This window comes from Brassica rapa, chromosome A08 (genome assembly GCF_000309985.2).
Source record: "Brassica rapa cultivar Chiifu-401-42 chromosome A08, CAAS_Brap_v3.01, whole genome shotgun sequence".
NCBI lineage: Eukaryota > Viridiplantae > Streptophyta > Magnoliopsida > Brassicales > Brassicaceae > Brassica > Brassica rapa.
In genome coordinates this window covers 7,770,958-7,796,837 of record NC_024802.2, presented here as the reverse complement: position 1 = coordinate 7,796,837, position 25,880 = coordinate 7,770,958, and the positions used below count along the sequence as shown (strand labels likewise).

At 38.5% G+C, this 25,880-nt stretch overlaps 2 protein-coding genes and 1 pseudogene across 2 annotated transcripts; all 3 read right to left on the bottom strand.

Moving 5' to 3' along the window:
* Nucleotides 1-158: 158 nt before the first annotated feature.
* Nucleotides 159-6,553, bottom strand: LOC103833723. The gene is made up of 2 exons (XM_033278033.1): nt 6,460-6,553; nt 159-6,374 (listed from the first exon to the last, which is right to left on the bottom strand). Exons 1-2 carry the CDS (start codon nt 6,551-6,553, stop codon nt 5,242-5,244), a joined length of 1,227 nt encoding a protein of 408 aa, XP_033133924.1. The 3' UTR covers nt 159-5,241.
* Nucleotides 6,554-6,774: 221 nt separating this feature from the next.
* LOC103833662 (alkane hydroxylase MAH1) lies at nt 6,775-11,108 on the bottom strand. Its single transcript, XM_009109737.3, has one exon. The coding sequence runs from the start codon at nt 8,515-8,517 to the stop codon at nt 7,009-7,011; it is 1,509 nt and encodes a 502-aa protein (XP_009107985.1). The 5' UTR covers nt 8,518-11,108; the 3' UTR covers nt 6,775-7,008.
* Nucleotides 11,109-19,648: 8,540 nt separating this feature from the next.
* On the bottom strand, nt 19,649-24,140 carry LOC103833722 (annotated as a pseudogene).
* Nucleotides 24,141-25,880: the final 1,740 nt, after the last annotated feature.

The following is a 25,880-nucleotide window of genomic DNA, read 5'->3' as shown; positions in this document are numbered from 1 at the left end:
CAATTACCTATAAAAAAGGAAAGTTTATTATTTATAGTAAAATAATAGTAATACTTTTCAAATTTTCTTTTGTTTAGGCTTTTAAAAAATAAATATTACTTATTTTATAGCTAGTTTTACTTTATGATATTTATTAAATAATTTCTTGTACTTGTAGGATTTTGATAATTCGTTTTTTTTTTAACTTTAGTTAATATTTTTCTTTCAAAATTTTCTTTCTTTAGTATCTTTAAAAAAGAAAATTATATTTTTTAAACAAAAAATAAATTTACTTTCAAATAATCTTTTATAATTATTTACTTGTTTAGGATTAAAAAAAAGTGAAAATTACATTTTTTATTTGAAACACAAATGAAAATTACTATCCCATTTTAACAATATATAATTGTAAAAGACTATGTAATAGTAATTGTTCTTTTCCAAAATCTTAAAAAGAATTGTAAAAACATATTTTTGTAATATTATATCATATTTTTAAATCTTAAAAAAAGGAAATCATATTTTTGACACATGTCACAATTTAAAAAAAATTATTGACACATATCGCGATCAAAGTTGCTTAGATTTGCACTAAACATTTTTGTTGATTGATTAATTTTACATTTTTTTTGTTGCAATTAAGTATGATAATTACTATTATCATCTCAAAATACATACATGCATATATATAAACTAAAGCAATGACACGAATGGTACAACCGTACGAGGCGTTTATGCAATTTAATTTTTTTTCCGACAACAATTTCATTGATTTTCAGAGAACTTATATGCCAACATATACACCTATCCGGTAATAATACAACCCACATACCACCCAGAGCAGAGCCGTTGAATAATGCCGAAGGGACCACGTACCCAAAATAGGAATACGGTACCATTCGCCATTATAACATATCTCCCAAAAAAATACTCTCTACTGGAACCTGAAGCAATAAAAAACCTTCTAACTAGAGATTACTACTTTCGTTAACAAAAAGATCATGCAACCAATTCGGATGGCCTCTTGCCACATAAGATTAGGTCAATCCCTTTCTAGTCACACTTTGCGCAATAAGCATGGCTCCTCTGTTTTCCTCTCTCGGCACTTTTTGAAAAATAATACCCTGAGTTTCTGCCAACTCTCTTTCAATTTCACCAGCATAGAAGAGAAAGGATGGCCAAGCATCAGGTCTTGCGATTCCTCCAAGCATGGCCTCCATGTCCCCAGATATGATCACATTCGAGATGTGGTGGCTTTTCAAACTTTCAACCACCCACTTAAGAATTTCAAAGTTTGCTTCATCTTTGTTACACAAACCCGAAAAAGCTCTCCGACTGTGAAGGATAACAACCCCACTCTCGTTCCTTAGGACCCAACCTCCACCACCGAGGCTGTCCTTTTTACTCCAATCCACTCCCACATTACACCTCAGCCAACCATACGGGGGCGGTTTCCATCTAGCACCGACCACTGGGTTAATTGCTTTCTCAGAGACAGACCTTTCCTTCTCCACATTTTACGCAAGGAGCCATTCTTCAGTCTCATTTTTCGCCTTCTTTACCACTTCCTCCAAAGTAAGTTCTCTCCCTCTGAAGCTCAATTCATTTCTTCTTTTCCAAAGGTTCCACACAATCCATGGCCAGCTTCTCCATACTCTCAGAGACCCATTAACGTCGCTCTTCAGATTGAGCAGAAAATTAAGGTTTGAGTAGACTGACGACTCATGGAAGCCTCCACGCGGGGTTGGAATACTGGAAAGGGCCCAAACCTGTCTGGCCACATGACAAGTGAAAAGCACATGGTTTATTGTTTCAGGTTCCTCACCGCAAGCATGGCATCTGGCATCAACTTTCATTCCTCTAGCATTGATCAGCTCCGCAACCGACAGGGCGTCACTCATAGCTTTCCAAATGAAGACTCTAATTTTTGGTGTTGTCTGAACCCGCCAACAGCTCTCTTTCAACTCATTCAGAGACGGCAACTCGAAAGATCCTGGATGCTGAACCTTAAACTTTTCCATAGATGCCAACCAGTAGGCCGATTTCACAGGAATGCGACCATTTTTGTTGTAATTCCAAGTGAAAAAGTCATCTCTATGACACACTGGTTGACATCGAGAGATGATCTCAACATCCCCTTGAACAAACACCTCACTTAGCTTATGTTGGTTCCATCTTCTCGATTCAAAATCAATAAGAGATTCCGCCCTGAGATTAACATCAAAGGTCGTGTTCTTTATCCAAGGCGCCCTGAGTCCCACTATCGGATCATCAACCCACTTGTCTAGCCAAACTTTTGTTCTTTGACCATTCCCTAGTCGTAGCTTCAGTCTTTTTTGAAGAAGTTCTCTACCAAAAAACAAACTTCTCCACGCATAGGAGGGTCTTGCACCCACTGGAGCCGAGAGAAAATCTCCATCAACAAAATAAATGCTTTTAAGAAACCTCGCAAGAAGACACTGCAGGCTGTTAAGGATTTTCTCTGCTTGCTTTGCTAACATAGCCTGGTTAAAACACTCTAGATCCTTGAACCCCATTCCACCAAGGCATTTCGGTAAGCACAGCTTGTCCCACAAGATCCAGTGAATCTTCCTGTGACCAAGCTCAGAGCTCCACCAATAATTGGCCATCATGCTAGCAAGCTTGGAACGAACCGTCTTGGGAAGTTTAATACATCCCATGGCAGACACAGGTATAGCTCCCGCCGTTGATTTTAATAGTATCTCTTTCCCTCCTTGAGATAAATGCTGTAAATATCACAAATCAAGCCGCGCTTGTGTCTTATCCTTCAGATAAGAGAATAGTTCAACTTTAGATCCGGAGAAACATTCCGAAAGCCCCATATATTTACTTGCTCCACCTTCATTATCAGTCCCCATGATCTCACGCACCAGAAACCGAGTCTGGAGATCCACCTTGCCCCCAAAAGAGATCGAGGACTTCAACAGATTGATGCACTGGCCTGTAGCATCCCCATAAAACTCAAGAACCCGGTGAAGAACCGTAGCTTGAGCTAGGGTAGCTTTGCACATGAATAGGCTGTCATCGGCAAAGAGGAGGTGGTGAATTGATGGGCCGTCCTCCGAGAAGCACACACCATTTAATAAACCATTTCTTTCCACCACGTTTAACAGATGTGTTAGCCCTTTGGTGCAGAGCACAAATAAGAAGGGAGAGAGGGGATCTCCCTGTTGAATTCCTCTCTGTGGCGAGATTAAACCATAGGGTTGGTCATTCACCAGAACCGAATATGTCACCGAGGTCACGCACATCATAATCCAGTCGACCACTCTTTCATCAAAGCCCAAAGTTTGCAGTAGTGATCTCAGATAGCTCCATTCTACCCGGTCATACGCTTTAGACATGTCGGTTTTAACTGCCATGTACTCCTGAGCTATCTTAGGGTGGGCTTTGAGGGCATGAACCGCTTCATGCGCTATGACAATGTTGTCTGATATCACACGCTCGGAGACGAATGCAGACTGATTCACTGAGACAATGGTCGGGAGGAGAGGCTGAATTCTCCTAACCAATATCTTAGAAACCGTCTTATAAAGGATCGAACAAAGTCTTATTGGTCTCAAGTCAGACATGTGCTCAGGGTTAGGTATCTTGGGCAGCAAGCAGGGATAGGTGAGGTTCCATTCCTGCGGTAGAATACCCTGGGCAAAAACTTCACAAATTTTACTTGTAACCTGCTCTCCAAATTATGTCCCAGTATCTTTGAAAGAAGACGCCAGTCATGCCGTCAGGCCCTGGGGCGCTATCAGCATTTATAGAAAAAATAGCGGCCTTGACTTCCTCCTTAGAAACGTTCCTCAATAGATCAACATTCATCGAGTTGGTTACTCTCGGCACAAAGTCTTGAAAGACATGATCATACGCATTTGTGTTGGTAGACTTAAAGAGCTCATTGAAATATTCATTAGCAATCTCAGCTTTAGCTTCATCTGTCCACTGCTCATGTCCATCCTTGTCTTTTAACTTCAAGACTTGATTCTTTGATCTTCTCATCTTGACCGAGCCGTGGAAGAATTTCGAACTTCTGTCTCCAAACACCAGCCACTTGTCTCTACTCTTCTGTTTCCAAAACATTTCTTCCTCTTTATAAGCCCCAACCAACTCTCTGCGAATACCTTCAATCATAAATCTACAGGGGTACGGTTTCGATTGGAACCAGTCCATTATGTCCTGCAGTTTAAGAATTTTGATTCTAGCATTCGTCTGGTTCTCTCTCTTCCAACGACTCAGCACCGTTCTACATCTACTGATCTTTTGTGACACTTTAAGATTGCGGTTAGTGCCAGTGCTCCTCCAGTCCTTGTCACTAAGACCTTTAACCTCCGGATTAATCAGTAGCCTTTTGTCAAACCGGAACTGTCCTTTAAAGCTACTGCTAGCTATAAAAAGGTTCAACCATACCGGTCTGTGATCAGACCCACGTTTCTCCAAGAAGGTTTGGTTAGAGTTTGGAAACAAAGAGAGCCAAGTTTTATTCCCAAAACTTCCTCCAAACAGCATTGAATTCTTTTCTTCCATCGAGTGCCTTCCCAAGTAAACATGTTTCCTTTGCTTGTGAATTCCTCCATCTCACAGCACTCCAACATATCAGCAAAAGGTATAAAGGACGCTTCAGATCTTCTAGGCCCTCCCACCTTTTCAGAATTGTTTAAAATCTCATTAAAGTCTCCTATGAGACATCATGGCTCCTTCCGATGACAGTCAATCCTACTGATACTTTCCCACACTCTAGCTTTTCCTTCACTTCCTGGATCTCCATATATACACGAGAGGTAAAAGGATTTCCCTCCAAAATGAACCAAGCAGTCAATAATATTTTTATTAGCCTTCTTAACTTCCAATCTTACATTTTTCTTCCAAAAAACAGCAAGCCCTCCACTCAACTCAGTCGGGTTTACAGTGTAGACTCTATCAAATCCTAACCAAACTTGCAGATCAATCAGTACATTAAAACAGTTTTTTGTTTCCATCAAAAACAGAATCTCCGGGCATTGCTTTTTACACATCTCCCGCAGACGATGAATTGTCAGGTCTTGAGGCCGCCCCAATCCCTGGCAATTCCAGCTCATAATGCTCATTGGGGAGGGGGCAATCCCTCCCTTAGGATCACCGAGAGGCATTGCACCTTGATGGATGGAACTTTCTCAGTTCCTTGGTTAACCTTCTTCCTCTTTCTCGAACCAACTTCCTGCTTCCCTTCTCTTCTCTCTCCCACTTGAACCTCATTCCCACCAGTGAGAGCTAACAACTGGCGCTGTCTTTGAGCTCGTGGAGGCCTTCTCCTAACCGGCACCCGTTTTCTAACAGTCCCGGAAGAACAAGGTTCAGAGAACCCAACTCGAAACACCGTAAGACTGTCAGAAAATGTGTCCAGGTAGAACCTTCAGCCTCAACATTCGAACCGCTATTGAATCTAGTCGCAGCCTCTGACAGCAAGACATTTCTGTTAGCTTTCATGGAGTCAGCCAAGAGTTTGGTCGGCTTGGCGTTGAGGTCCCAATTACGTCTGTCAATCTCCTTATCTCCGAAGTCAAACACTGGTCCTTTGCCATTGTTTAAATCCGTAGTTAAAACCGGAGCTTGCTCTAGTCTTAGAATGGTCTTCTGTAACAGAGGATCTTTCTCAGCTTCTCTAACTGATTTCTTCACCTTGTCAACCTTGATAGCCAGAGTTTCACCCGTATCAGCAAGTAGAAATCTTCTCATTTCCTCTAACACTTCACTAGCAATTTTCGGCCTTCCTGTGTTTGGATTCAGTCCTACTTGCTCTTCTTCCAACACCCCGAAAAGAGGGTCATTATGTTGCAGAACAATGTTGACTTTGGACTTTTCTGCTATGATCCTTTCTTTTCTCTGCAGAGCATCAGATTGACGTTTTTTGATCTTCAGCGGACAGAATTTTTTCTCATGATTCAGCCTCTTGCAGGTATAGCATCTCTTCTGGAACTTCTCGTAATCGAAGTGAATCGTATGAGTTTTGCCTCCTCCCATATCCAGAACCCTCGCCATCTTCAGGGGATTAGCAACATTGAAACGAATCTGAACCCTAATGAAGGGTTGCGTGATAGGCTTCGTCGGATCGAAGGCCATAACCTTCACTTCACCTAGCATCTCCCCTAGCGTCATGAGAGCAGCCTCTGTGTAGTAATTGACAGGAATTTTGCTTATCTGGACCCAGAGAGGGATATACTGGAGATAATCGTCAGGCGGGTTCTCCACCCATCTTTCCAAGATAATCGTCCAGTCATTGAAGGTCTGAACTCCTTTCTCTAGCACATCTATCAGATCATGCTCATTTTTAAAGATGAACTGGAACTTTTCTTCCGACAGCGCTACCCTCCCTAACTCGATCTTCCTTCTGCCACTTCCTCGGCATGGTAAGAATTAACCCAGAGATTTTTTGATATTCTGGATTGAGAGTCCTCCCGATGAGGCTTAGCGCATTTTCCTCTATAGAACTAAATCCAGGGAGCTCCGGCATGGCAAACGGAACTTCCTCTTCCTCATCTTCCAGTGAGAGAGCCATGAGAGCCCTATCCATAGCTGCCGACATCTTGAATTTCGCATTTAATCTTCTCAGATCTCAGATTCAGCTTTAATGTTCAACTACCCAGTCTTCAGTGCTCAAGAACAAAACCGGTAGAAACACCTTGGTTATTGTACCAAGAAAGCACAATATAGTAATAAACTAATGAAGTGGCTCTTTTGTTTTAGAAAACGTGTTGTAACTACTTTGCCCAATCCCAAACGCACTAAGATTACAGGAACCAATGAAAACCACTTAAACCCACTTGCTGGGTACCTAGAGAGCAACTTTCTCGCTCATCTCTCTAAAAAGAAACTGAATGTGCCTAACATCAATGATTACAGTGATGCAATTTAATTTAAACATGCATATACATACATATTTTTTTGAAATCTTGAAAACTACTTACCTTTATTTTTTTCTAACGAGAATATTATTATTATTATTATTATTATTTAATCATAACACAAAAACAATTATCTCTACATCCTTGTGACACTAACTTTGAGACCATGCTGCATGCGAAGAAGAACAGAAGGAACTGGTTCAGATTTTTGACCTTCAACGACCTCAATCTCATATTTTTGTATGATTTTCACAGCCACTGTCTTTATCTGCAAGAACGTTAACTTTTTCCCCAAGCAACTTCTTGGACCAGCGCTAAACGCCAAGAACTTATGTGAAGGTTCATGTCTCAACATTCCATTGTCTGAAATCCATCTCTCTGGTCTGAAATCTTCTGCATCATCTCCCCAAACAGATTTCATCCTCCCCAATGCATAAATAGATATAACTATCTTCCAGTTGTCATCGACTCTATGCCCAGTGGGAAGCACGTCTGGCTTTGCCGGTGACTTATGGTTAAATGGGACTGATGGGTATAGCCTTAGCGTCTCACACACGGCACCGTCTAGATACACGAGCTTGTCTAAATCTGCTGGATTAAACTTTGGCATCTTGTTGTTAATCTCTTGTCGAATCTTGATCATTGCTTCAGGGTTCTTGGAGAGAAGCCAGAAGAACCAAGAGAGAGCTGAGCTTGTTGTGTCTTTTGCCGCTATCAAAACCCCCAAAATAGTGTCTCTGATGAATTTATCGTTACTTGGTTTCAAGTGTTTATACTTGGTCGTGTCTATAGTCATGTAATACGTTAAAACGTCCATGGCCTCTCCTTCTGAGTCACGAATCCCATGAATTTTGATCTCCTCTCGTTTAGCTGATATGATCTTCTGGAGCATCTCATCGAACACCGCGATACCTCTTCTCATGCTTTTTTCTACTCCAACTCCAATCCAATACTGGAGCTTCCAAAACAGAACTGGCTTGGCATGTCTGTAGAAAAGCCCATCGGCAACACCGTCCACAGCGTCACTGAAATTAACCTTAGGCATTTCGATGGAGAGACATCCTGGATCATACCCGGTTATTAAAATCGAAGACGTATCAAACAAGAATCTGTGGAACAGATCTTGCAAGTCGACGATGATGTTTTTCTCAACAGCGTTTTCGAGAATAGGTACAAGCCCTTGATTCAATTTGCTTACGCTTGTATTCACCCAAAACCTTTGGAAATCTTGATGGCTGAAAATGGCATGAGACGAGTTCCTCATATCCTCCCACAACTCCGAGTCAACGTTGAAAATAGAATCTCCCAAGACTTCAAAGATCTGCTTAAACTCCATCCCTTTGGGGTAATTATCGAAATTTGAACTTAGAATGTAACGGATATTCGCCGGATCAACAGTGATCAGTATGTCAGTTCCACTAAGCCATGGCCCTTTGAAACAAAACGTCATATTGGAGGCCTCAAGAAGCTCGGTGATCGCGTCATAGATACGATTGATATGGACGAGCAGTCCCGGAAGCATCCCAAGGACCGGCCAGTTCGTGGGCAAATACTTCGGCGTTTTCTTGTGATGTAAGAAACCTAGGAGGACAAGGAAGAAAATGAATGTTGTGCAGATTTCAATCAAACCTATGTTGATCGCCATTGTTGGTGACACTTTTTTTTTCTTTTCTTTTTGTGAACAAACCTAATGGAATTTCCTTATGAACAAGTAATTCATGCGAGAACTCGATTGCTGTATATAAACAGGTTAAGAAATTTACGTATATAATTGTGAAATTATTTATGGTCCCACAGTTTAAGAGCCCAGACCATGTTAACCCTAGTATCTTAACTGGAGTTCTTAGATTCGGCTAAGAGATGGTTCTTAGTTTTTCTTAGATTTTTTAACTAAGAAAAACTAATAACTGTCTCTTAAGTAACATATATAAGAACCGCCTTTTAGTCAAAAAGTGTAAAAAAAAAAAAACAAAAAAATGTCAAATCATGAGTTAAAAACCACAGCTAAAAGATCGGGGTTAATCATACCCTTAAGAATCTGAAACTATTTATATATGGTCCCCAAAATTTAAGACCCCCTAAAATCTATGTATGTAATTATAAATCCGACAATAAACAACTTGAGGTTTACATGTGTTAATTGATAAATTGTACCGACTTCTGTGTCTTTTACATGACTACGAATACATTAAAACATGTGTGCAGAGCCGGTCATGAGATTCATATACACTTAAAGCCGCAATCGAAAAGAGAAAAAGTGGCTGGTTTTGTACTTTTTTCAGAAAAAAATTGACTGTTTTCAAAGGCCATATTTTCCAGCGAAATTTTGCTTTGCCTTAATGCAGTCTCTGCATTTGTGTTGTGAACAGAGTCAAAATCTCGTCCAAGAGATGAAATGAGTCAGCATACGAAAGTGAATCGGAAATAGAGGTGTTCGTATATATTCATGAAAGATGCGGAAGCACTATTCCATGTGCATTTCAGAAAGAGTGAAAGTGGAATCCCTTTCAAACAAATTGAAGATCATATTTATCAGAGGCATAAATATGAGAAAACATCTTTAATTTCGAGAAATTGTTTGAAATACCATAAGTTGGTTATCACTTTTCAGAAATAATACTTGGGATTAGAGTTTATAGATTAAAAGTTTAATATATAAGGGAGTGGTTAGGTTTTTTTTTCACAACAAAAAGCTATTCTATTTCTCAAACTTGAGGTGGTCTGGGTAACCAGACCGGAATAGAACAACCAATAAAATAAATCTCTCTATGGAAAGACCTTGTTGTCCTAGCTAAAGAGTCTGAAATCTGATTTTGCGCTCGTGGAATATGAGTAATCTTGAAGTTCGGGAAGCATATCTTCAGGGTCTTTATCCTCTCCAATTCTGTTGCAAAGCTTGGCCAAGCTTCGGGCTCCTTAATCATGGCGATCAAATCCTTGCAGTCCGTTCTGAAGCTCTAACATGTCGAGTGCTGAAGCATACTCTCCATCGTCCATCTCAGTGCTTCCGTAGTTTCGTGTTCCCATAAGTTGAACTTTTCCCAAGCTGTCTATCCAAGCCCATCCATACCCGCTAAGCTGTGCCGTAGAAGTCCATGACCCGTCTATCATGCAAATATTACCTAAGCTTAAGACTTGAGGTTCGTCAATACTATGTCCTTGTGGAGTTGATGACACCATCTCGTTTGCATTGAACCAGGCTTGACACTCACTCTCCGCATAGCGAACTAACTCCAAAGGATCTCTGTCTATTCTCCTAAATAGTTTATCATTTCTTGCCTTCCAAATGTACTAGATTATCCAAGGATAAGGATCTCTATCTAAATTTGGCTCGACAATGCTACTCTTTGTCCAGAAGAGGTAATCCATATTGGCATATATACTCGGGACAAGAAAGATATTTGGGCTCGTTTGCATCGCTGATAAGGCCAAACTTGTAAAGCCGGTGGGCATTCAAAAATTTCATGAGTAGCATATTCTTTTGGTTCACCACATCGTGGGCAATAGTTATCGCATCTTATGTTACGCCTTATCAAATTCTTTGTTACTGCCACATGACATGTTATCAATTGCCGTATAAGATGACATATCTTATGTGGGGCTTTTATCGTCCAAGCAAAGGCTTGAAGCTTTGTTACACTGGGCTCCAATACTTCCTTCTCATCCTCAGCCTTCAATAAGTTGCGAGCTACCCAATATCCTGATTTAACCGTGTACTGGTCATTCTTAGTGTAGTTCCAACAAAATGTGTCACGGCGATGAGCTGAGCTTATGGCCAAACTCCTTATGAAAGGTATATCTTCAGAGGCAACATAGTCCTCCAGTAATCCAACATCCCATTCCTTCGATTTTTGATTAATAAGATTGATGACTCTCATGTTCGGATGTAAAACTGGGGCTACGGGGCGAGCCGGCCTAGCTGGTATTGTAGGGATCCAAGGATCCTCCCATACCTGACCTCATATCCTGAATGTTTCTCTGTCTGATTCCCAATAGCAATAGCTTTCGTGCTGCTGAAATTCTGGTCCATACATACGATGGACTGTTTACAGAGATTGTCCGTAAAGGCGAGCTCATTCTGTAGTATCTCCCCCTCAATACTCTAGCCATCAATGAATCAGGGTATTGAACTAGCCTCCAGAGTTGTTTTGCTAGTAAAGCCAGGCTAAACTCATGGATCATACGAAAATCAATATCGCCCTTCTCTCGTGGTAAGCAGACCTTTTCCCACTTTGTCCAGTGAATTCCTCTTTCCGGGAGATTTGAACTCCACCAGAAGTGTGTAATGGCACTTGCAAGATTTTCACATATCTCCAATAGGAGCAAAAAACTAGACATAACATATGTCGAGAGAGATAGATTTGATCAACACTTCTTTTCCTCCTTTAGAAAGCCATCTACCCGTCAATCCATTCACCCTATGCATTAGCTTGTCTTTCAGAAAAGCAAATACTTTGCATTTGGATCAGCTAATATCCTCTGGAATTTCTAGATATGTTCCTATTCCTCCTTCATTTTGGATTCCGAGAGTATCTTTGATATGCTGTCTAACATTTGGGTTCATCCTCTTACCAAAGAGTATATAAGATTTCTCAAAGTTAATACATTGTCCTGATGCTTGTCCATATTTCCTTACTACTTTCATTACTTCTTCACATTCACGTGGTTCCATCTTACAGAAAAAAAAGCTATCAGCAAATAGAAGGTGTGATATTGAAGGACACGCGCGTGTAACGTCATCCCCGTTATTTTTTTGGGAGTGGTTAGGTTTATGAACTTAAATAAATGATAATTAAATATTTATGAATGATTTAAAAATGTTAGTTAGTTTTTTCATCCAAATTATAGTGTTTGTAAAAATAGTCATTTTTAATAGTAAATTTGAAAAGTGTTATCAAATTTGTTGTAAATTAGAAATCATTATTTAATTTGTGTGAAAACAATTGTCTGTATATGATGATTAAGTGTTGTAGAATTCTATTTTTTTCTTTGCGGAATTTATTTCTTAAAGAAACCAGTGAAAGGATGATTTCACGGGAAGAATGTGATGCAAAATGGTAGGGAAAGTGGTCTTGGTTATGTTGTGTAGCTATATGTTCTTTTCTGATGATGGAAGGTGGTGGGACAGACTCATAATTATTCAAGACATGTTAGTGTCGAAAACAGGCCCTGCTCAAATTGAGTCATTCTTGGGTTCACCCCCTAGGGTGAATCTCTAAGTTCACCAACCAATAGGATTTCATTATTTCAAATTCGATATTTTTTAAAAAAGGAAACAAAATATTCTCAAATTATATTATGTTTTTAAAATAAAAAAAGTAAAAAAAGATAATGGTTACAGAAAAAAAAAATTAAAAAAAATATATTTTTAATGTTGTCAACAAAACACTAAACCCTAAATCCTAATCCCTAAACCCTAAATCTTAAACCTTAAACCCCTGGGTAAACCCTAAACCCTTGGGTAAATTCTAAACCCTTGGGTAAACCCTAAACCCTTGGGTAAACCCTAAACCCTTGGATAAATCTTAAACTCTAAATAAAAAACGACTAAAACCCTAAACCCTAAACGCTTGAATGTTTTAGTGTATAGTGATTTTGATTTAGAGTTAAGGATTTATCCTAGAGTTTAGGATTTATCCTAGAGTTTAGGGTTTATCCAAGAGTTTAGGGTTTAGGATTAAGGGATTAAAATTTAGGGCTTAGAGTTTAATGTTATGCTGACGACATAAAATATTTTTTTTGTAATTATTTTTTTTTTTACCTTTTAATTTTAAAAACATAATATAATTTGACAATATTTTGTTTCCTTTTTTAAAAGATATCGAATATAAAATAAGATAATCTTATTGGTTGGTGAACCTAGAGGTTCACCCTAGGGGGTGGACTTAAGAATAAGTCGCTCAAATTTTGTGTGGACCATGTGCTTAAAAAGATATTGTAATTTTTTGGTTTAAAACAATGATAAAACCAATACATTTTAGTTAAAAAAACAGCAATATGTTAAAATGTTGAGGATTAAAAATATCAAATACCTTTAAGATATAACTAGGTGAATTGCTCGCTTACTCGTACACGTTGTTTGGGCTTTAATATAATTTTTAGATTTAATCTATATATATTTCCTCATATAAAAGTAGCATATGTTATTTTATGTAGTTATATGAATGCTTAGATAACTGATTATACATGTAAAGCACTACATTTATATAATTTTTTTATGTATGAATATGCGAGTATAAATACTATAATAGTTTTGCCCAAAAAAAAATACTATCTAGTTAATATTCAACAAAGACAACCAATATTAATCTTTATTATCTTTGTGAAAAACACTACAACAAAAATATATAAATGATAAATGATTCAAGTTGAACTATAACAGAGAGTCAATACAAGAGTTTTTGTATTGTATGTATAACTATTGTTATGAACTCTCTCACCCTCATTCCTTCTTTCTTTGTAATTTTCTCTTTCTCGCTGATTTTCTTAGTCATGTTGTGTAGCTATATGTTCTTTTCTGATGATGGAATGTGGAGGGACAGACTCATAATTATTCAACACATGGTAGTGTCGAAACCAGGCCCTGCTCAAATTTTTTGTGGACCATGTGCTTAAAAAGAGATTGTAATTTTTTGGTTTAAAACAATGATAAAACCAATACCTTTTAATCAAAAAAACAGCAATATGTTAAAATGTTGAGGATTAAAAATATCAAATGTCTTTAAGATATAACTAGGTGGATTTACACGTTGTGCGAGCTTTAATATAATTTTTAGATTTATGGTTACATTTGTACAGAGCCGTGCTCACCATATCAATTTTGGGGCATTGGCCCTAGGCTCCCTCTCACATTAATATATTTTGGGGTTTCCATATTCATAAATCATATAATCAATATATGATAATATGATAAAACTAGAATTATCTTTTAATACTTTTCAATAATATGATCATTTCTGCTTAATTGTTGTGAATATTAATTTCCTTGTATATTTTTTATTTTGAATGTCGAAAACATTTTACTGCATATAATTTGAGTTTGTATATACAATTTCCAGTTGTAACCAAAATATAACTTTTGCCATTAATTTTCATAAGATTAATTTTTCTTAAAAATAATTTTAAAATATAAGATAAGAACTCAAATAATATGACCATTTCTGCTTAATTGTTGTGAATATTAATTTCATTGTATATTTTTTATTTTGAATGTCGAAAATATTTTCCTGCATATAATTTGAGTTTGTATATACAATTTTCAGTTGTAACCAAAATATAACTTTTGCCATTAATTTTCATAAGATTATTTTTTCTTAAAAATAATTTTAAAATATAAGATAAAAACAATTTATTTTCTGGTTCGTATTAAAAAATTTAATACGCATATTTGATATAAAATAAATTATTTTTGCCCTAGACCCCTAATAGCCTTCGCACGGCACTGCATTTGTATAATATATACATATTTCCTCGTATAAAAGTAGCATATATTATTTTTAGAGAAAAAGACTAGTATAACACCATACCAAGTTTTTGTTCCCAAAGTAGCACTCAAGGCTCAAAGTCACAAAAATAGGTTTCATTAAAGAGGTAAATATACACTTATACTTCTTGGGTTAATTAATGCAAACCTTAGGGTTTAGAGTTAAGGAGTGGGGTTTTGGAATTAGGGTTTAAAATTTTATAAAAAATAAATACTAAAATAAAAAATAAAATTTTAAAAACAGTTTCAAAAAGTATTTTAAACTATAAAAAGAAAATTTGAAAAAAAAAAATTAAAAAAAATTTCAAAAAAAAAATTATAAAAATTTCGAATCTGAAAACAAATAATCTGAAACTATAATTTTTTTTTCATTTATTTTATTTTTATTTTATTTATTTTTATTTATTTTTTTTGTTTATTTAATTTTAAACCAAGGGTATTAGGGATATTTTACCCTTTAATGAATGTCATTTTTATGACTTTCTTTTTATAGTGCCATTTTTGAGACATAAACTTCAAAAGGTGCTATTATTGACAATTGCCCTTATTTTTATGTAGTTATATGAATGATAATTGATTGTACACGTAAAGCAAATAAAAATTGTTGAACATGTATATAATTATTTTATGCATGAATATGCGAGTATAAATACTATCATAGTTTTGCTCAAAAAAAAAATACTATCATAGTTAATATTCAACAAAGATTTATCCTTGTGAAAAACACTACAACAAAATTATATAAATGATTCAAGTTGAACTATAACAAAGAGTCAAGTCTATACCAGAGTATTTGTATTGTATGTATAACTATTGTTATGAACTCTCTCTCTCTATCTCTCTCTCAATAAATATTCATATGCTTTATAAATTGTATTAATTGCCATACATATTTGCAGGCCATCCACAGTATTTAATTCAAACTAAATCAATTGTACTTGTACCATATGATACATGTCACCTTTTGAGTTTTTGTCATTCTTACTTTTTTTTTACTCTTGTAATTTTTTTATAATTCTTCTTTATCTTTGGATATAATTCTTTGTTTTTGTGTGGTATTGTTGGGGTCAAAAACGGTCATGATGGAATTAACACCCGAAAACCCTCGGAAATCGTATTTCCGAGGAGATAGTAAAAGAAAAATATGATCTTCGTAAAAAATGACCAATGCGAAGTTTTTACGAAGAAGTATCCTTGAAAGCTCAAAGTGGAAAGACCAAGCTCGGTCATTACGCAACTACCGCACATGCATGTTATCCGGTCGCTACGTAGCGACCAAGCCCGAGGCAAAGCTCGGTCACTACGTAGCAACCGAATGTCTGTCCCGCTCGGTCGCTACGTAGTGACCGAGTTCGGCCAAGCTCGGTCGCTACGAAACGACCGAGCATCCGTTCCGCTTGGTCGCTACGTAGCGACCGAGCCCGATCCAAAGCTCGGTCGCTACGTAGCGACCGAGCCCGAGCCAAAGCTTGGTCGCTACGTAGCGACCGAGCATTCGTCCCGCTCGGTCGCTACGTAGCGACCGAACATCCGTTCCGGTCGGTCGCTACGTAGCGACCGAGCTCGAGCCAAAGCTCGGTCGCTACCTAGCGACCGAACGTCCGTTCCGCTTGATCGCTACGTAGCGACCGAGCGTCCGTCCTGTTCGGTCGTTACGTAGTGACCGAGCTCTTCCGAAACGTCGAAACGACACTAGTCCATGCATTCTCGTCAAACCTTCGATACTATCTCCCGAAGACCGTAGAGAGCTCAGTCTATGTTTTCCGCTATTCTAAATCATCGATCAAACTTTGCGGATTAATACCGCGGAAGGTTCGTTCCCTATAGAAAGAAATCGTAGTAAACACTTCGAGTCGGAAGACGGCCCAAAGGGACCTAAAACACGACTTGAGGCCCATCCTGCGATTTCTTAACCAAAACCCCGTAAATCACAGCATGGTTCACGCTTGGTCCACAAGGAAATATAAATGTCAAGTTTCCGCGGATAAATACGGTAGTTTTGAAGATAATTGCGAAGATCGGGAAAATAGAATATCTCCATTTTTATGCTATGACGGCTTAAGGGCAGAAGAGTAAAAGCGTAAACCGACCTTGGAGCTAGTATATAAGGAGTCCTAGGCGAGGAGCGTGGAGGGAGGATTTTTCAGAGCAAACTTAGCACTTAGAGCAATTTAGGCAATTTTCCGTTTTTGTTATTTCGAGCTGCGACTCAATTAGGTTTAGCCGTCTTAGGGTTGCTAGAACTAGGAATCTCGCCGACAGCTCTCGAGCCCAGGCTTATACCTTGTTGTAAACGCTCATACGCAGATTCGGAATAAGATCTACTTTGCTCTTTTTTCGATTTCTTATTTTTATCGTTGTTATTCTCGTGTTCTGATTGCTTGACGTGTGGTATTAGCAGATATCCGGGTCCTCTGGGAAATTAGGATTTTCCTAGTTTCCTTATTTAAACGGAAATCGACAGTGCGAATTTCGGTTCCCACATGTATAATACATAAGATCTTTATTGCTTCCTTTTTTTTCCTTCAAAGGTGATTATATTTATAAAGGATAACAGAAAGCTATCCGAAACCATATTACATCAGAAGAACTACAACAGACAGCACTAAATCCTTAACAAGATTACTACTATGCCGCATCAAATAATTATGCTAAGAGACAAACAAAGCTACACAAAGATGTTAAACCTTCTCAAAAGCTACTATACTTGAGATCCAAAAAGGGGCTCCTCTAGCCACATAAGATTGAAACCACCTAGATTTCGAGGCACTATCAGCAATGAGATAGGCACATCTGTTGGAGCTTCTTGTTTTAACTTTACTTTTCCAACATCCAAACCTACACAAAAAATTCTCCAACTTATGGACGACAGAAGTAAGAGAAGGCCAAGCTCTTGGTCTTTCAATGACCTTCAAAAGAACTGCATCCTCTCCAGCAATTATTAAGTTGTCTAAACGATGCTCGACCATACATTCTAAAGTCCATACCAAAGCTTTTTCTTTCGCTTCCTCAAGCGTTTTAACTCTTACAAAAGACTTCCTACTATGCAAAAGGGATTCACCTTCACTGTCCCTAACAATCCAAGCAACTCCCGCCACCTCGGATTTCTGTAACCACTTCACACCAAAGTTACATTTAACCCAATTTTGTGGAGGTTTAGTCCACTTTCTTTTCACGAATCTACCTGTCTCCTCATCTCTTTGCTCACCCTCATTATCCAATTGCTGAGCCAAAACCCATGCAGAAACTTCCTCATGAATCTTATCAACTATTTCTACGGCCTTCCGCTCCTTTGCCTCGAAGATAAATTTGTTCCTGTTCTTCCAAATTAACCATAAAACCCATGGGAAGCATCTCCTCGTCTCTACTGGAACTCGAGTATTCTTACTCATTTGAAAGAGATAGCTGAAGTTCACAAACATCGAGTCTTGATGGAAACCATTTTGAGGGGTCGGAAAGTTAGATAATGCCCATACTTGTCTAGCCACATCACAAGTAAACAAGACATGGTTAGGAGATTCATCATGAATACCACAATACTGACAGAGCATATCAGCTTTCACTCCTCTGGTTATCAAATTGCTCGCCACAGGAAGTGCATTTGATAATGTTCTCCACATGAAAGCTTGAATTTTTGGAGCAGTTAAGGAGTTCCAGATTTCTTCCTTCAATCTATTCAAAGACGGTTGCATCTCAGCCTCTTGAAACTCGTTTCTGAGAACCCATCTAGTGGCTAACCAGTTCCCTGATCTAACAGAATAGTCACCACTTCTGTTATGCTTCCAACACCAAAAGTCTTCACAATGGACTGCTCTTCTCTTTTTAGCAATTATCTCCACATCTGCAGGGAAAATTTTTTCCTCTAAAGCCTCCATGTTCCATTCCCCTGTCTCTTGAATTATAAGGTCACCCACCAATAAATCAAGATTGACTAATGGATTCTTCATCCAAGGATTCCAGCGACCACCAAAATCACACCCCGGGTCAATCCAGACTCTGAGCGACTTCCCATTTCCTATCTCCTTTCTTAAACCTTTTTTAAGTAAAGATCTTCCATGCAGAAGGCTCCTCCATCCATATGAAGGTCTACTTCCAAGTTCAGCATCAAGGAAATCTTTATTATCAAAATATCTGCTCTTCAGAACTTGAGCAATAAGGGAATTTGGACTCTGAAGAACTTTCCACGCTTGTGTTGCAAGTAGAGCTTGATTGAAGCTTTCCAAATCCTTAAAACCCAAACCACCAAGCTTTTTAGGAAGACAGGGTGTTTCCCATTTAACCTAATGGATTTTGTTTTTATGCTCAACCGAATTCCACCAGAAATTTGACATAGCACTTGTGAGATTTGCTATAGTCGTTTTCGAGAGCTTAAAACAACCCATTGCATACACAGGGAACCCTAAAGCAACCGCTTTGAGGAGTACTTCTTTTCCACCTAAAGACAGAGATCTTGCAAACCATCCAGATAATCTCTTCTTCAGCTTATCCTTTATGAAACTGAAGAGCTCCACCTTAGATCCGCTGAAGCACTCATGAAAGCCGAGATAAGTACCAACTCCACCTTCATTATAAATTCCCAAAATATCTCTGATGTTCTCTTTAACTCCTTCATTTATCTCAGCACCAAAGGTTATAGAAGATTTTTGCAGATTTATCACTTGTCTTGTAACCTCAGCATAATCAATCAGAACCTCTTGTAATGCTGAAGCTTGATCTGTCTCTGCCTTACACAAAAATAAGCTATCATCAGCGAAAAACAGATGACTGACCGAAGGACCCTGGTCAGAGAACTTAATCCCGTTCAATCTTCCAACATCTTCTGCCTTCCTCAATAGGTGAGACAACCCTTCCGCGCATAATACAAACAAAGTCGGAGACATTGGATCACCTTGGCGTAATCCTCTCTGAGGTAAAATAAAACCATGAGGTTGATCATTGATTAACACCGAATAGGAAACAGATGAAACACAAAACATGGTAAGCTCCACCCATTTTTGATGAAAACCCAAATCCTTAAGCAAAGCCCTGAGATATTCCCATTCAACCCTGTCGTATGCTTTAGATATATCAGATTTGACGGCCATGAACTGAGATGCTACCGGTTTAAAAGTCCTTAGGCCATGGACAACTTCATGCGCCACCAAAATATTATCCGCAATATTTCTTTCTGATACAAACGCAGATTGATTTGGTGAAACAATCAAGGGAAGCAAAGGCTGCATCCTTCTGACCATAATCTTAGCTATAACTTTATAGAAAACCGAGCACAAGCTAATGGGTCTCAGATCCGTCATCCTTGAAGGTTTAACTATTTTTGGAATGAGACAAAGATGAGTAAAGTTCCACTCCCTATCAAAGCAACCATGATCGAAGAACTTCTGAACTTCTTTTATAACATATCCTCCAATCTCATTCCAAAATCTTTGAAAGAAAAAGGCGCTCATACCGTCAGGTCCCAGTGCACTGGAAGCTTTAATAGAAAAAACCGCTTCTTTAATTTCATCATCAGCAACCGAAGATAGAAGATCACTGTTCATCTGCTCAGTCACCCTTGGAGCAAAGCCATCAAAAAATAAGAAAAAATTGTCGGCTTTGTGGATGAGAATAAGTCTTGGAAGTAATTTGTGGCTATTTCCCCTTTGGCAAAATCATCTTGAAATAACAAGCCATTCTTATCTTCCAAAACGTCGACTGAATTTCGGCTTCTAGCCATTTGAACTGACGCATGAAAAGCTTTTGTATTCCTGTCTCCACATTTTAGCCATTTATCCTTGCTTCTTTGGAACCAGAAAGACTCCTCATCTCTATTAGCTTTCACCAACTCAATCTTGAGCCTCTGGATTCTAACCCGAGAAGGAAAATGACCAGATTCTTCAGCCTCTAACTCGTTCTGAATTCTCAAAATATTTGCTTTTGCATTCAGACTGAAGCTTTTCTTCCATTCACATATTCTGGTTCTACAATTCCTGATCCTGGCAGCTAACCTCAAATTCGACTGCCCTCTATGACCCCTCCAACCTTCTACAATTTTTTCTCTGAAATTTGGTAATCCAAGCAAGGTTTTGTCAAACCTGAATCTTCCTTTCCTGCCCTGATGCACCGTGTTAAGATTAACCAAAACTGGTCTATGATCTGATCCTCTCTTTTCCAAGAATGATTGATTCGCATCTGGAAAAATATCAAGCCAATCTTTATTACCGAAACATCTGTCCAACTTGCAACTAACCCAATGATCTCCCCTGCGACCACCCCAAGTGAAAGGATCACCTTGACTAATAGGTTCTTTCATCTTACAAGCCTTAAGCATATCATTAAAGCATGCAAAGGTGGCATCACTTCTAGAAGGTCCTCCTATCTTCTCATGATTACCGCAAATAGCATTGAAATCACCTATCATGCACCATGGACCGCTTCTTTGAACTCCCAGTCTAATAATCTTCTCCCAAAACCATTTTCTTTTTCCTTCATTAGGTTCACAATATATACAAGACACAAAAAACGTTTTGTCCCCAAACTGTACACTCATATCCACAAGATTCTTATCAGCAGACAACACCTCAATATCAACATCACTCTTCCAAAAAACCGCAAGACCACCACTTCTTCCCACCGGGTTAACAGTATAAACACGACTATACCCCAGCCAAACTTGAATATCTACAAGGTCATTTCTTGAATGCATAGTTTCCATAAAAAAAAGCAACTCAGGAAAATATTTTTTACGTATTTCCATGAGCCTGTGAATTGTCAAGTCCAGGGACCGACCCAGTCCTCGACAATTCCAAGCAAGTAGGCTCATTGATCTTTGGACAGTCCCTCCTGCGGGACCGCCTTTTGAGTTATTTGCTTTGCAGCTTTGGGAACTCCACCCATCTGATCAACCGCTTTCCTTTTCTCCACACTTCCAATTAGCATTCCATCTTTTAGAGAAATTTGGATATTGTTCTCTTGGCAAGCATTAGCATTCATCTTCCTCATATTTTTTCCGGGCCTTTTCCTGATGCTGTTCTTCTTTGAGGAGGTCCCGGAAAGATTAAGATCAAAAGATTTCAATCTAGACCCCGTAGAACCACTCAAAGAAGACGATGAAGCTGATGATTGAGAGAAACCAACCTGCTGAACTCTTGATGATGTAATCTCCGGCCTCCATTCAGATGCAGGGTTAGCTCTCATAGAAGCAGCTAAAAGTTTTTCACCTTGCGGTCTTGGTTCAAACAGACGAGACAACAAGTTTTCAGCTGGGTAATCAAAGACCAATCCTTTGCCTCTCTGTAAATCTCTTGTCACAGCCGGTACATGATCTAAGTCAAGGCAGATTTCCTTAGGATCGGATCATTTTCAACTTCTCTGACCGAAGCATTGACTCTCTCCTCTCTGATAATTCTTTCTTCACCTGTTGCCACTAAAAGATATTGCCTCATTCCATCCAACACTTCTGGAGCAATTCTTGGTCGACCAGTATTAGAATTAATTCCAACCTGATTTTCCTCCAAAACACCAAATAGCGGATCAGATTCCAAAAGAACTACGTTCAACTTTTTCTTCACAATACTCTGGCCAGCTCTTCTTGAATCCACTTCAACTTGTCTCCTCTGAATAGTGATCAGACAAACAGACTGTTCATGAGACAACCTCTGACAAGTGTAACACCTCTTCTGAATCCTTTCATAGTTGAAAAAGACTTTAGTTTTTCCACCGTTAGATAAGTCTATCACTTTTTCTTTGCGCAGAGGTCTTGAGACGTCAAACCGAACCTTAACTCTTTCATAAACATTACTTCGCGCCTTCAAAGGATCAAAAGCCACATCAGTAACCTTTCCTACTATATCTCCAAGCGCTTCAATTACCAATTGAGTTTGATAGTTGATCGGGATATTCCTGATTTGAACCCATATTGGAATATACTGCAGTGAATCAGGAGGAGGAACTTCCGACCATCTCTCGACAACAATAGCCCATTTATGAAAAGTATGCACACCTTTTTCTAAGACTTCCACCAGATCATGTTCATTATCGAAGATAAACTGAAATCGTTCCTGAGAAAGAGCGATACCTCTAACACGGCCTTGTTTCAGCCATTTACGAGGCATCTGAAAAATAAACTCCCCCATATTCTGGTAGTCTAAGTTGAGCAGACGCCCAACTAAACTTCTTTTATTCCTTTCAGTCGAACTAAACTCAGGAAGATTTGGCATAACAAAGGGCACATCATCATCATCTTCAAGAGACATGGCCATCAAGGCCTTATCCATCGCTGCCGACATCAGATCTCCTTCGAACTCATATCCAAAACCTTCAATCGAACCAGCAGAGACAATCAAACAGAATCGAAAAGATTACAGAACTTTCTAAATCCGAAACTGAGCTTCTCTCCTAAAAGTTTCAACACCACCTTTTGGAGCAGAAGAAACTGGAGCCCTTCTTAGGGAAACAAGATCAGATCTTAAGAACCGTAGCTTCAAAACAGATTTGCAAAGCCGGTAACTTCAAATCTTCGCCCAAATTTTATCGCTTTTGTTATCGCTCTTTTTCCACTCTTTCTTACTAAACGACAAAAACCACCGCTCACGTTCTGGTTCCTCCCCCAGATCATCTTTATCGCTTCCATATGAATCATTTTTGACAAACGATATTTAATTCAAACTAAATACCATATGCTACTTGTCACCCTTTGAGTTCTTGTAATTTTTACTTACTTTTCCTCTCTCGTTCTTGTATTTTATCTTAAAATTCTTCTTTATCTTTTGATATGAATACTTTATCGCTTCCGTATGAATCATTTTTGACAAACGATATTAAATTAGAGATACAAGACACATGATCTAAGACTTTAGTCACTTAAATGTGCTGTCATATTTTTTTTTCCGTCAATGGTTTGATATTCACTCCAAGGTAAAATACAAGAATTCATACATAAGCTGGCGGTCTAACAAAACATCCCCAGAATCAAGAGCCCATATGAAAGCGGCAACTAGAACCCACACTTGGGTGACTTACGGAACCAAAACATAAATATTAAAACCGCATCTAAACCCATAATAACGATTAACTACTACACTCGAGTCTGAAACATACCAGCTCATCAAAATTTAGAAATAAGCACATGCCAATAATCGGGATTTACCGCTACTTCACATAGCCCACCACATAATAATCTCTACTTCTTACATCCACACCATGACTTATCGCTGCTGCTTACGCCCGCCAAACGATAAAACCTGAGACTTCATAACCCGACAAAGGATATCGATACCCGATCAACCTAACCTTCGGATACGGATGCGGCGCAATCATAAACGTCCATTTTGTCCTAGATAGAAGCCCAACCAAAACACCATAAAAACGAAGCCTTACCAACCGAACCTTACCGGACACATTCACGGAAAAAGAAACGGACGCCAAGAAATCACTCGGCCATGCTCGGTCGCTACGTAGCGACCGAGCGCTCGTCCCACTCGGTCGCTACGTAGCGATCGAGCTCGAGCCAAAGCTCGGTCGTTACATAGTGACCGAGCTCTTCCGAAACGTCGAAACGACACCAGTCCATGCATTCTCGTCAAACTTTCGATGCTATCTCCCGATGACCGTAGTGAGCTCAGTCTAGTTTTTCCGCTATTCTAAATCATCGATCAAACTTTGCGGATTAATACCGCGGAAAGTTCGTTCCTTATCGAAAGAAATCGTATTAAACGCTTCGAGTCGGAAGACGGCCCAAAGGGACCTAAAACACGACTCGAGGCCCATCTTACGATTTCTTAACCAAAAGCCCGTAAACCACAGCACGGTTTATGCTTGGTCCACAAGGAAGGATAAATGTCAAGTTTCCGCGGATAAATACGGTAGTTTTGAAGATAATTGTGAAGATCGGGAAAAATGGAATATCTCCATTTTTATGCTATGACGGCTTAAGGGCAGAAGAGTAAAAGCGTAAACTGACCTTGGAGCTAGTATATAAGGAGTCCTAGGCGAGGAGCGAAACTGGACGATTTTTCAGAGAAAACTTAGCATTTAGAGCAATTTAGGCAATTTTCCGTTTTTGTTATTTCGAGCTGCGACTCAATTAGGTTTAGCCGTCTTAGGGTTGCTAGAACTAGGAATCTCGCCGACAGCTATCGAGCCCAGGCTTATACCTTGTTGTAAACGCTCATACGCAAATTTGGAATAAGATCTTTTTCGATTTCTTATTTTTATCGTTGTTATTCTCGTGTTCTGATTGCTTGACGTGTGGTATTAGCAGATATCCGGGTCCTCTGGGAAATTAGGATTTTCCTAGTTTCCTTATTTAAACGGAAATCGACAGTGCGAATTTTGGTTCCCACAGTGTCTGGTTAGGACCATAAAAATTTGTTTTACCGTCAAAAAGGAAGTTCTTCAATAGTAAACTGTATTTCTAAATTTCTAGACGATTTAATAAATAAATATTGTTATTACAAGTTGACTGCAAGTCAGCAAAATAATTTTTCCAAAAACAATGTCAACAACTTAGTTTCAAAACAAAACTTTGCGAAATGGCAAACAATTTTATAGGAGGAAGAGTTTACGACTTCGAATGGGTCAAAGGAGGTTCTAAGATCTTCTGCATCAGGTTATCAGCAGAAAAAAGGACAAATCGAAACAGAGAATTAAGAGAACGATTATAAAAGGGTGATGAGGAACAACTAGAGAAACAATCTATCTTAACGTACACAAATTTCGGCCTCGCCTTCTACTTTGTTCTTAGTCTAGTCTAGTTTGATGGTAATCCATATTCTTTTTAAAACCGTTAAAGATTTATGTAAAAGATCCATTTTCGTCAACTTGAGTCTGATTTACATATGTCACCGCATCCTGTGGCCCGCAGGTCCGACTCATATAGACCCATCACGGGGCGTTTAGCGGGTTGAATAAAGGTATTCACTATGTTGAACTAAGCATACTATTCCCACTTCTGCCGTTTCAGGTATCCATCGGCCCACTACTATAAATATGTGGCAAATAACGCTATTTTCACTCACTATTTTCACTTCCCATTTATGCCTAATGTTGATTTTCTCAGCGATGTCGCGAAACTTCTTTTCCATGAGCTAGATGAGATACTGTGATGTTTTATTGGAATAATAATTTCAGTATTACGTGGTTATGCTGATGTATCGTATCAGATGGAGAACATATTGAAATTTCTAGGCTAGAACAAGTTTTAGTTGATCACAAGACTGACCAAAAGCAATATTTTTTGAGTTTACTCCAGACCTATATATTAACTTCAGGTTAGAATTTTTTTCATATAAGTTTGTATAGGTTAGCAGTTTCAATTATATGTTTTCTCGATTATGATTGAATCCTACTTTTGTTCTTCTTTCCTTGGTTAGGTAAATATATTTGCCAAGGCTGATGGCCTTCAGAATCAGGCTCAACCTCTTGAAGATTTTGCAAGAAGGCTTAAACCAAAGGTATTTAGTAAATGCTGAATCTTGTCAGAAAGATTTAGTTCTTTGATTTCGTCTTCATGTGTATATTTTTACGTGTAGCTTATGTTTATATTTGGG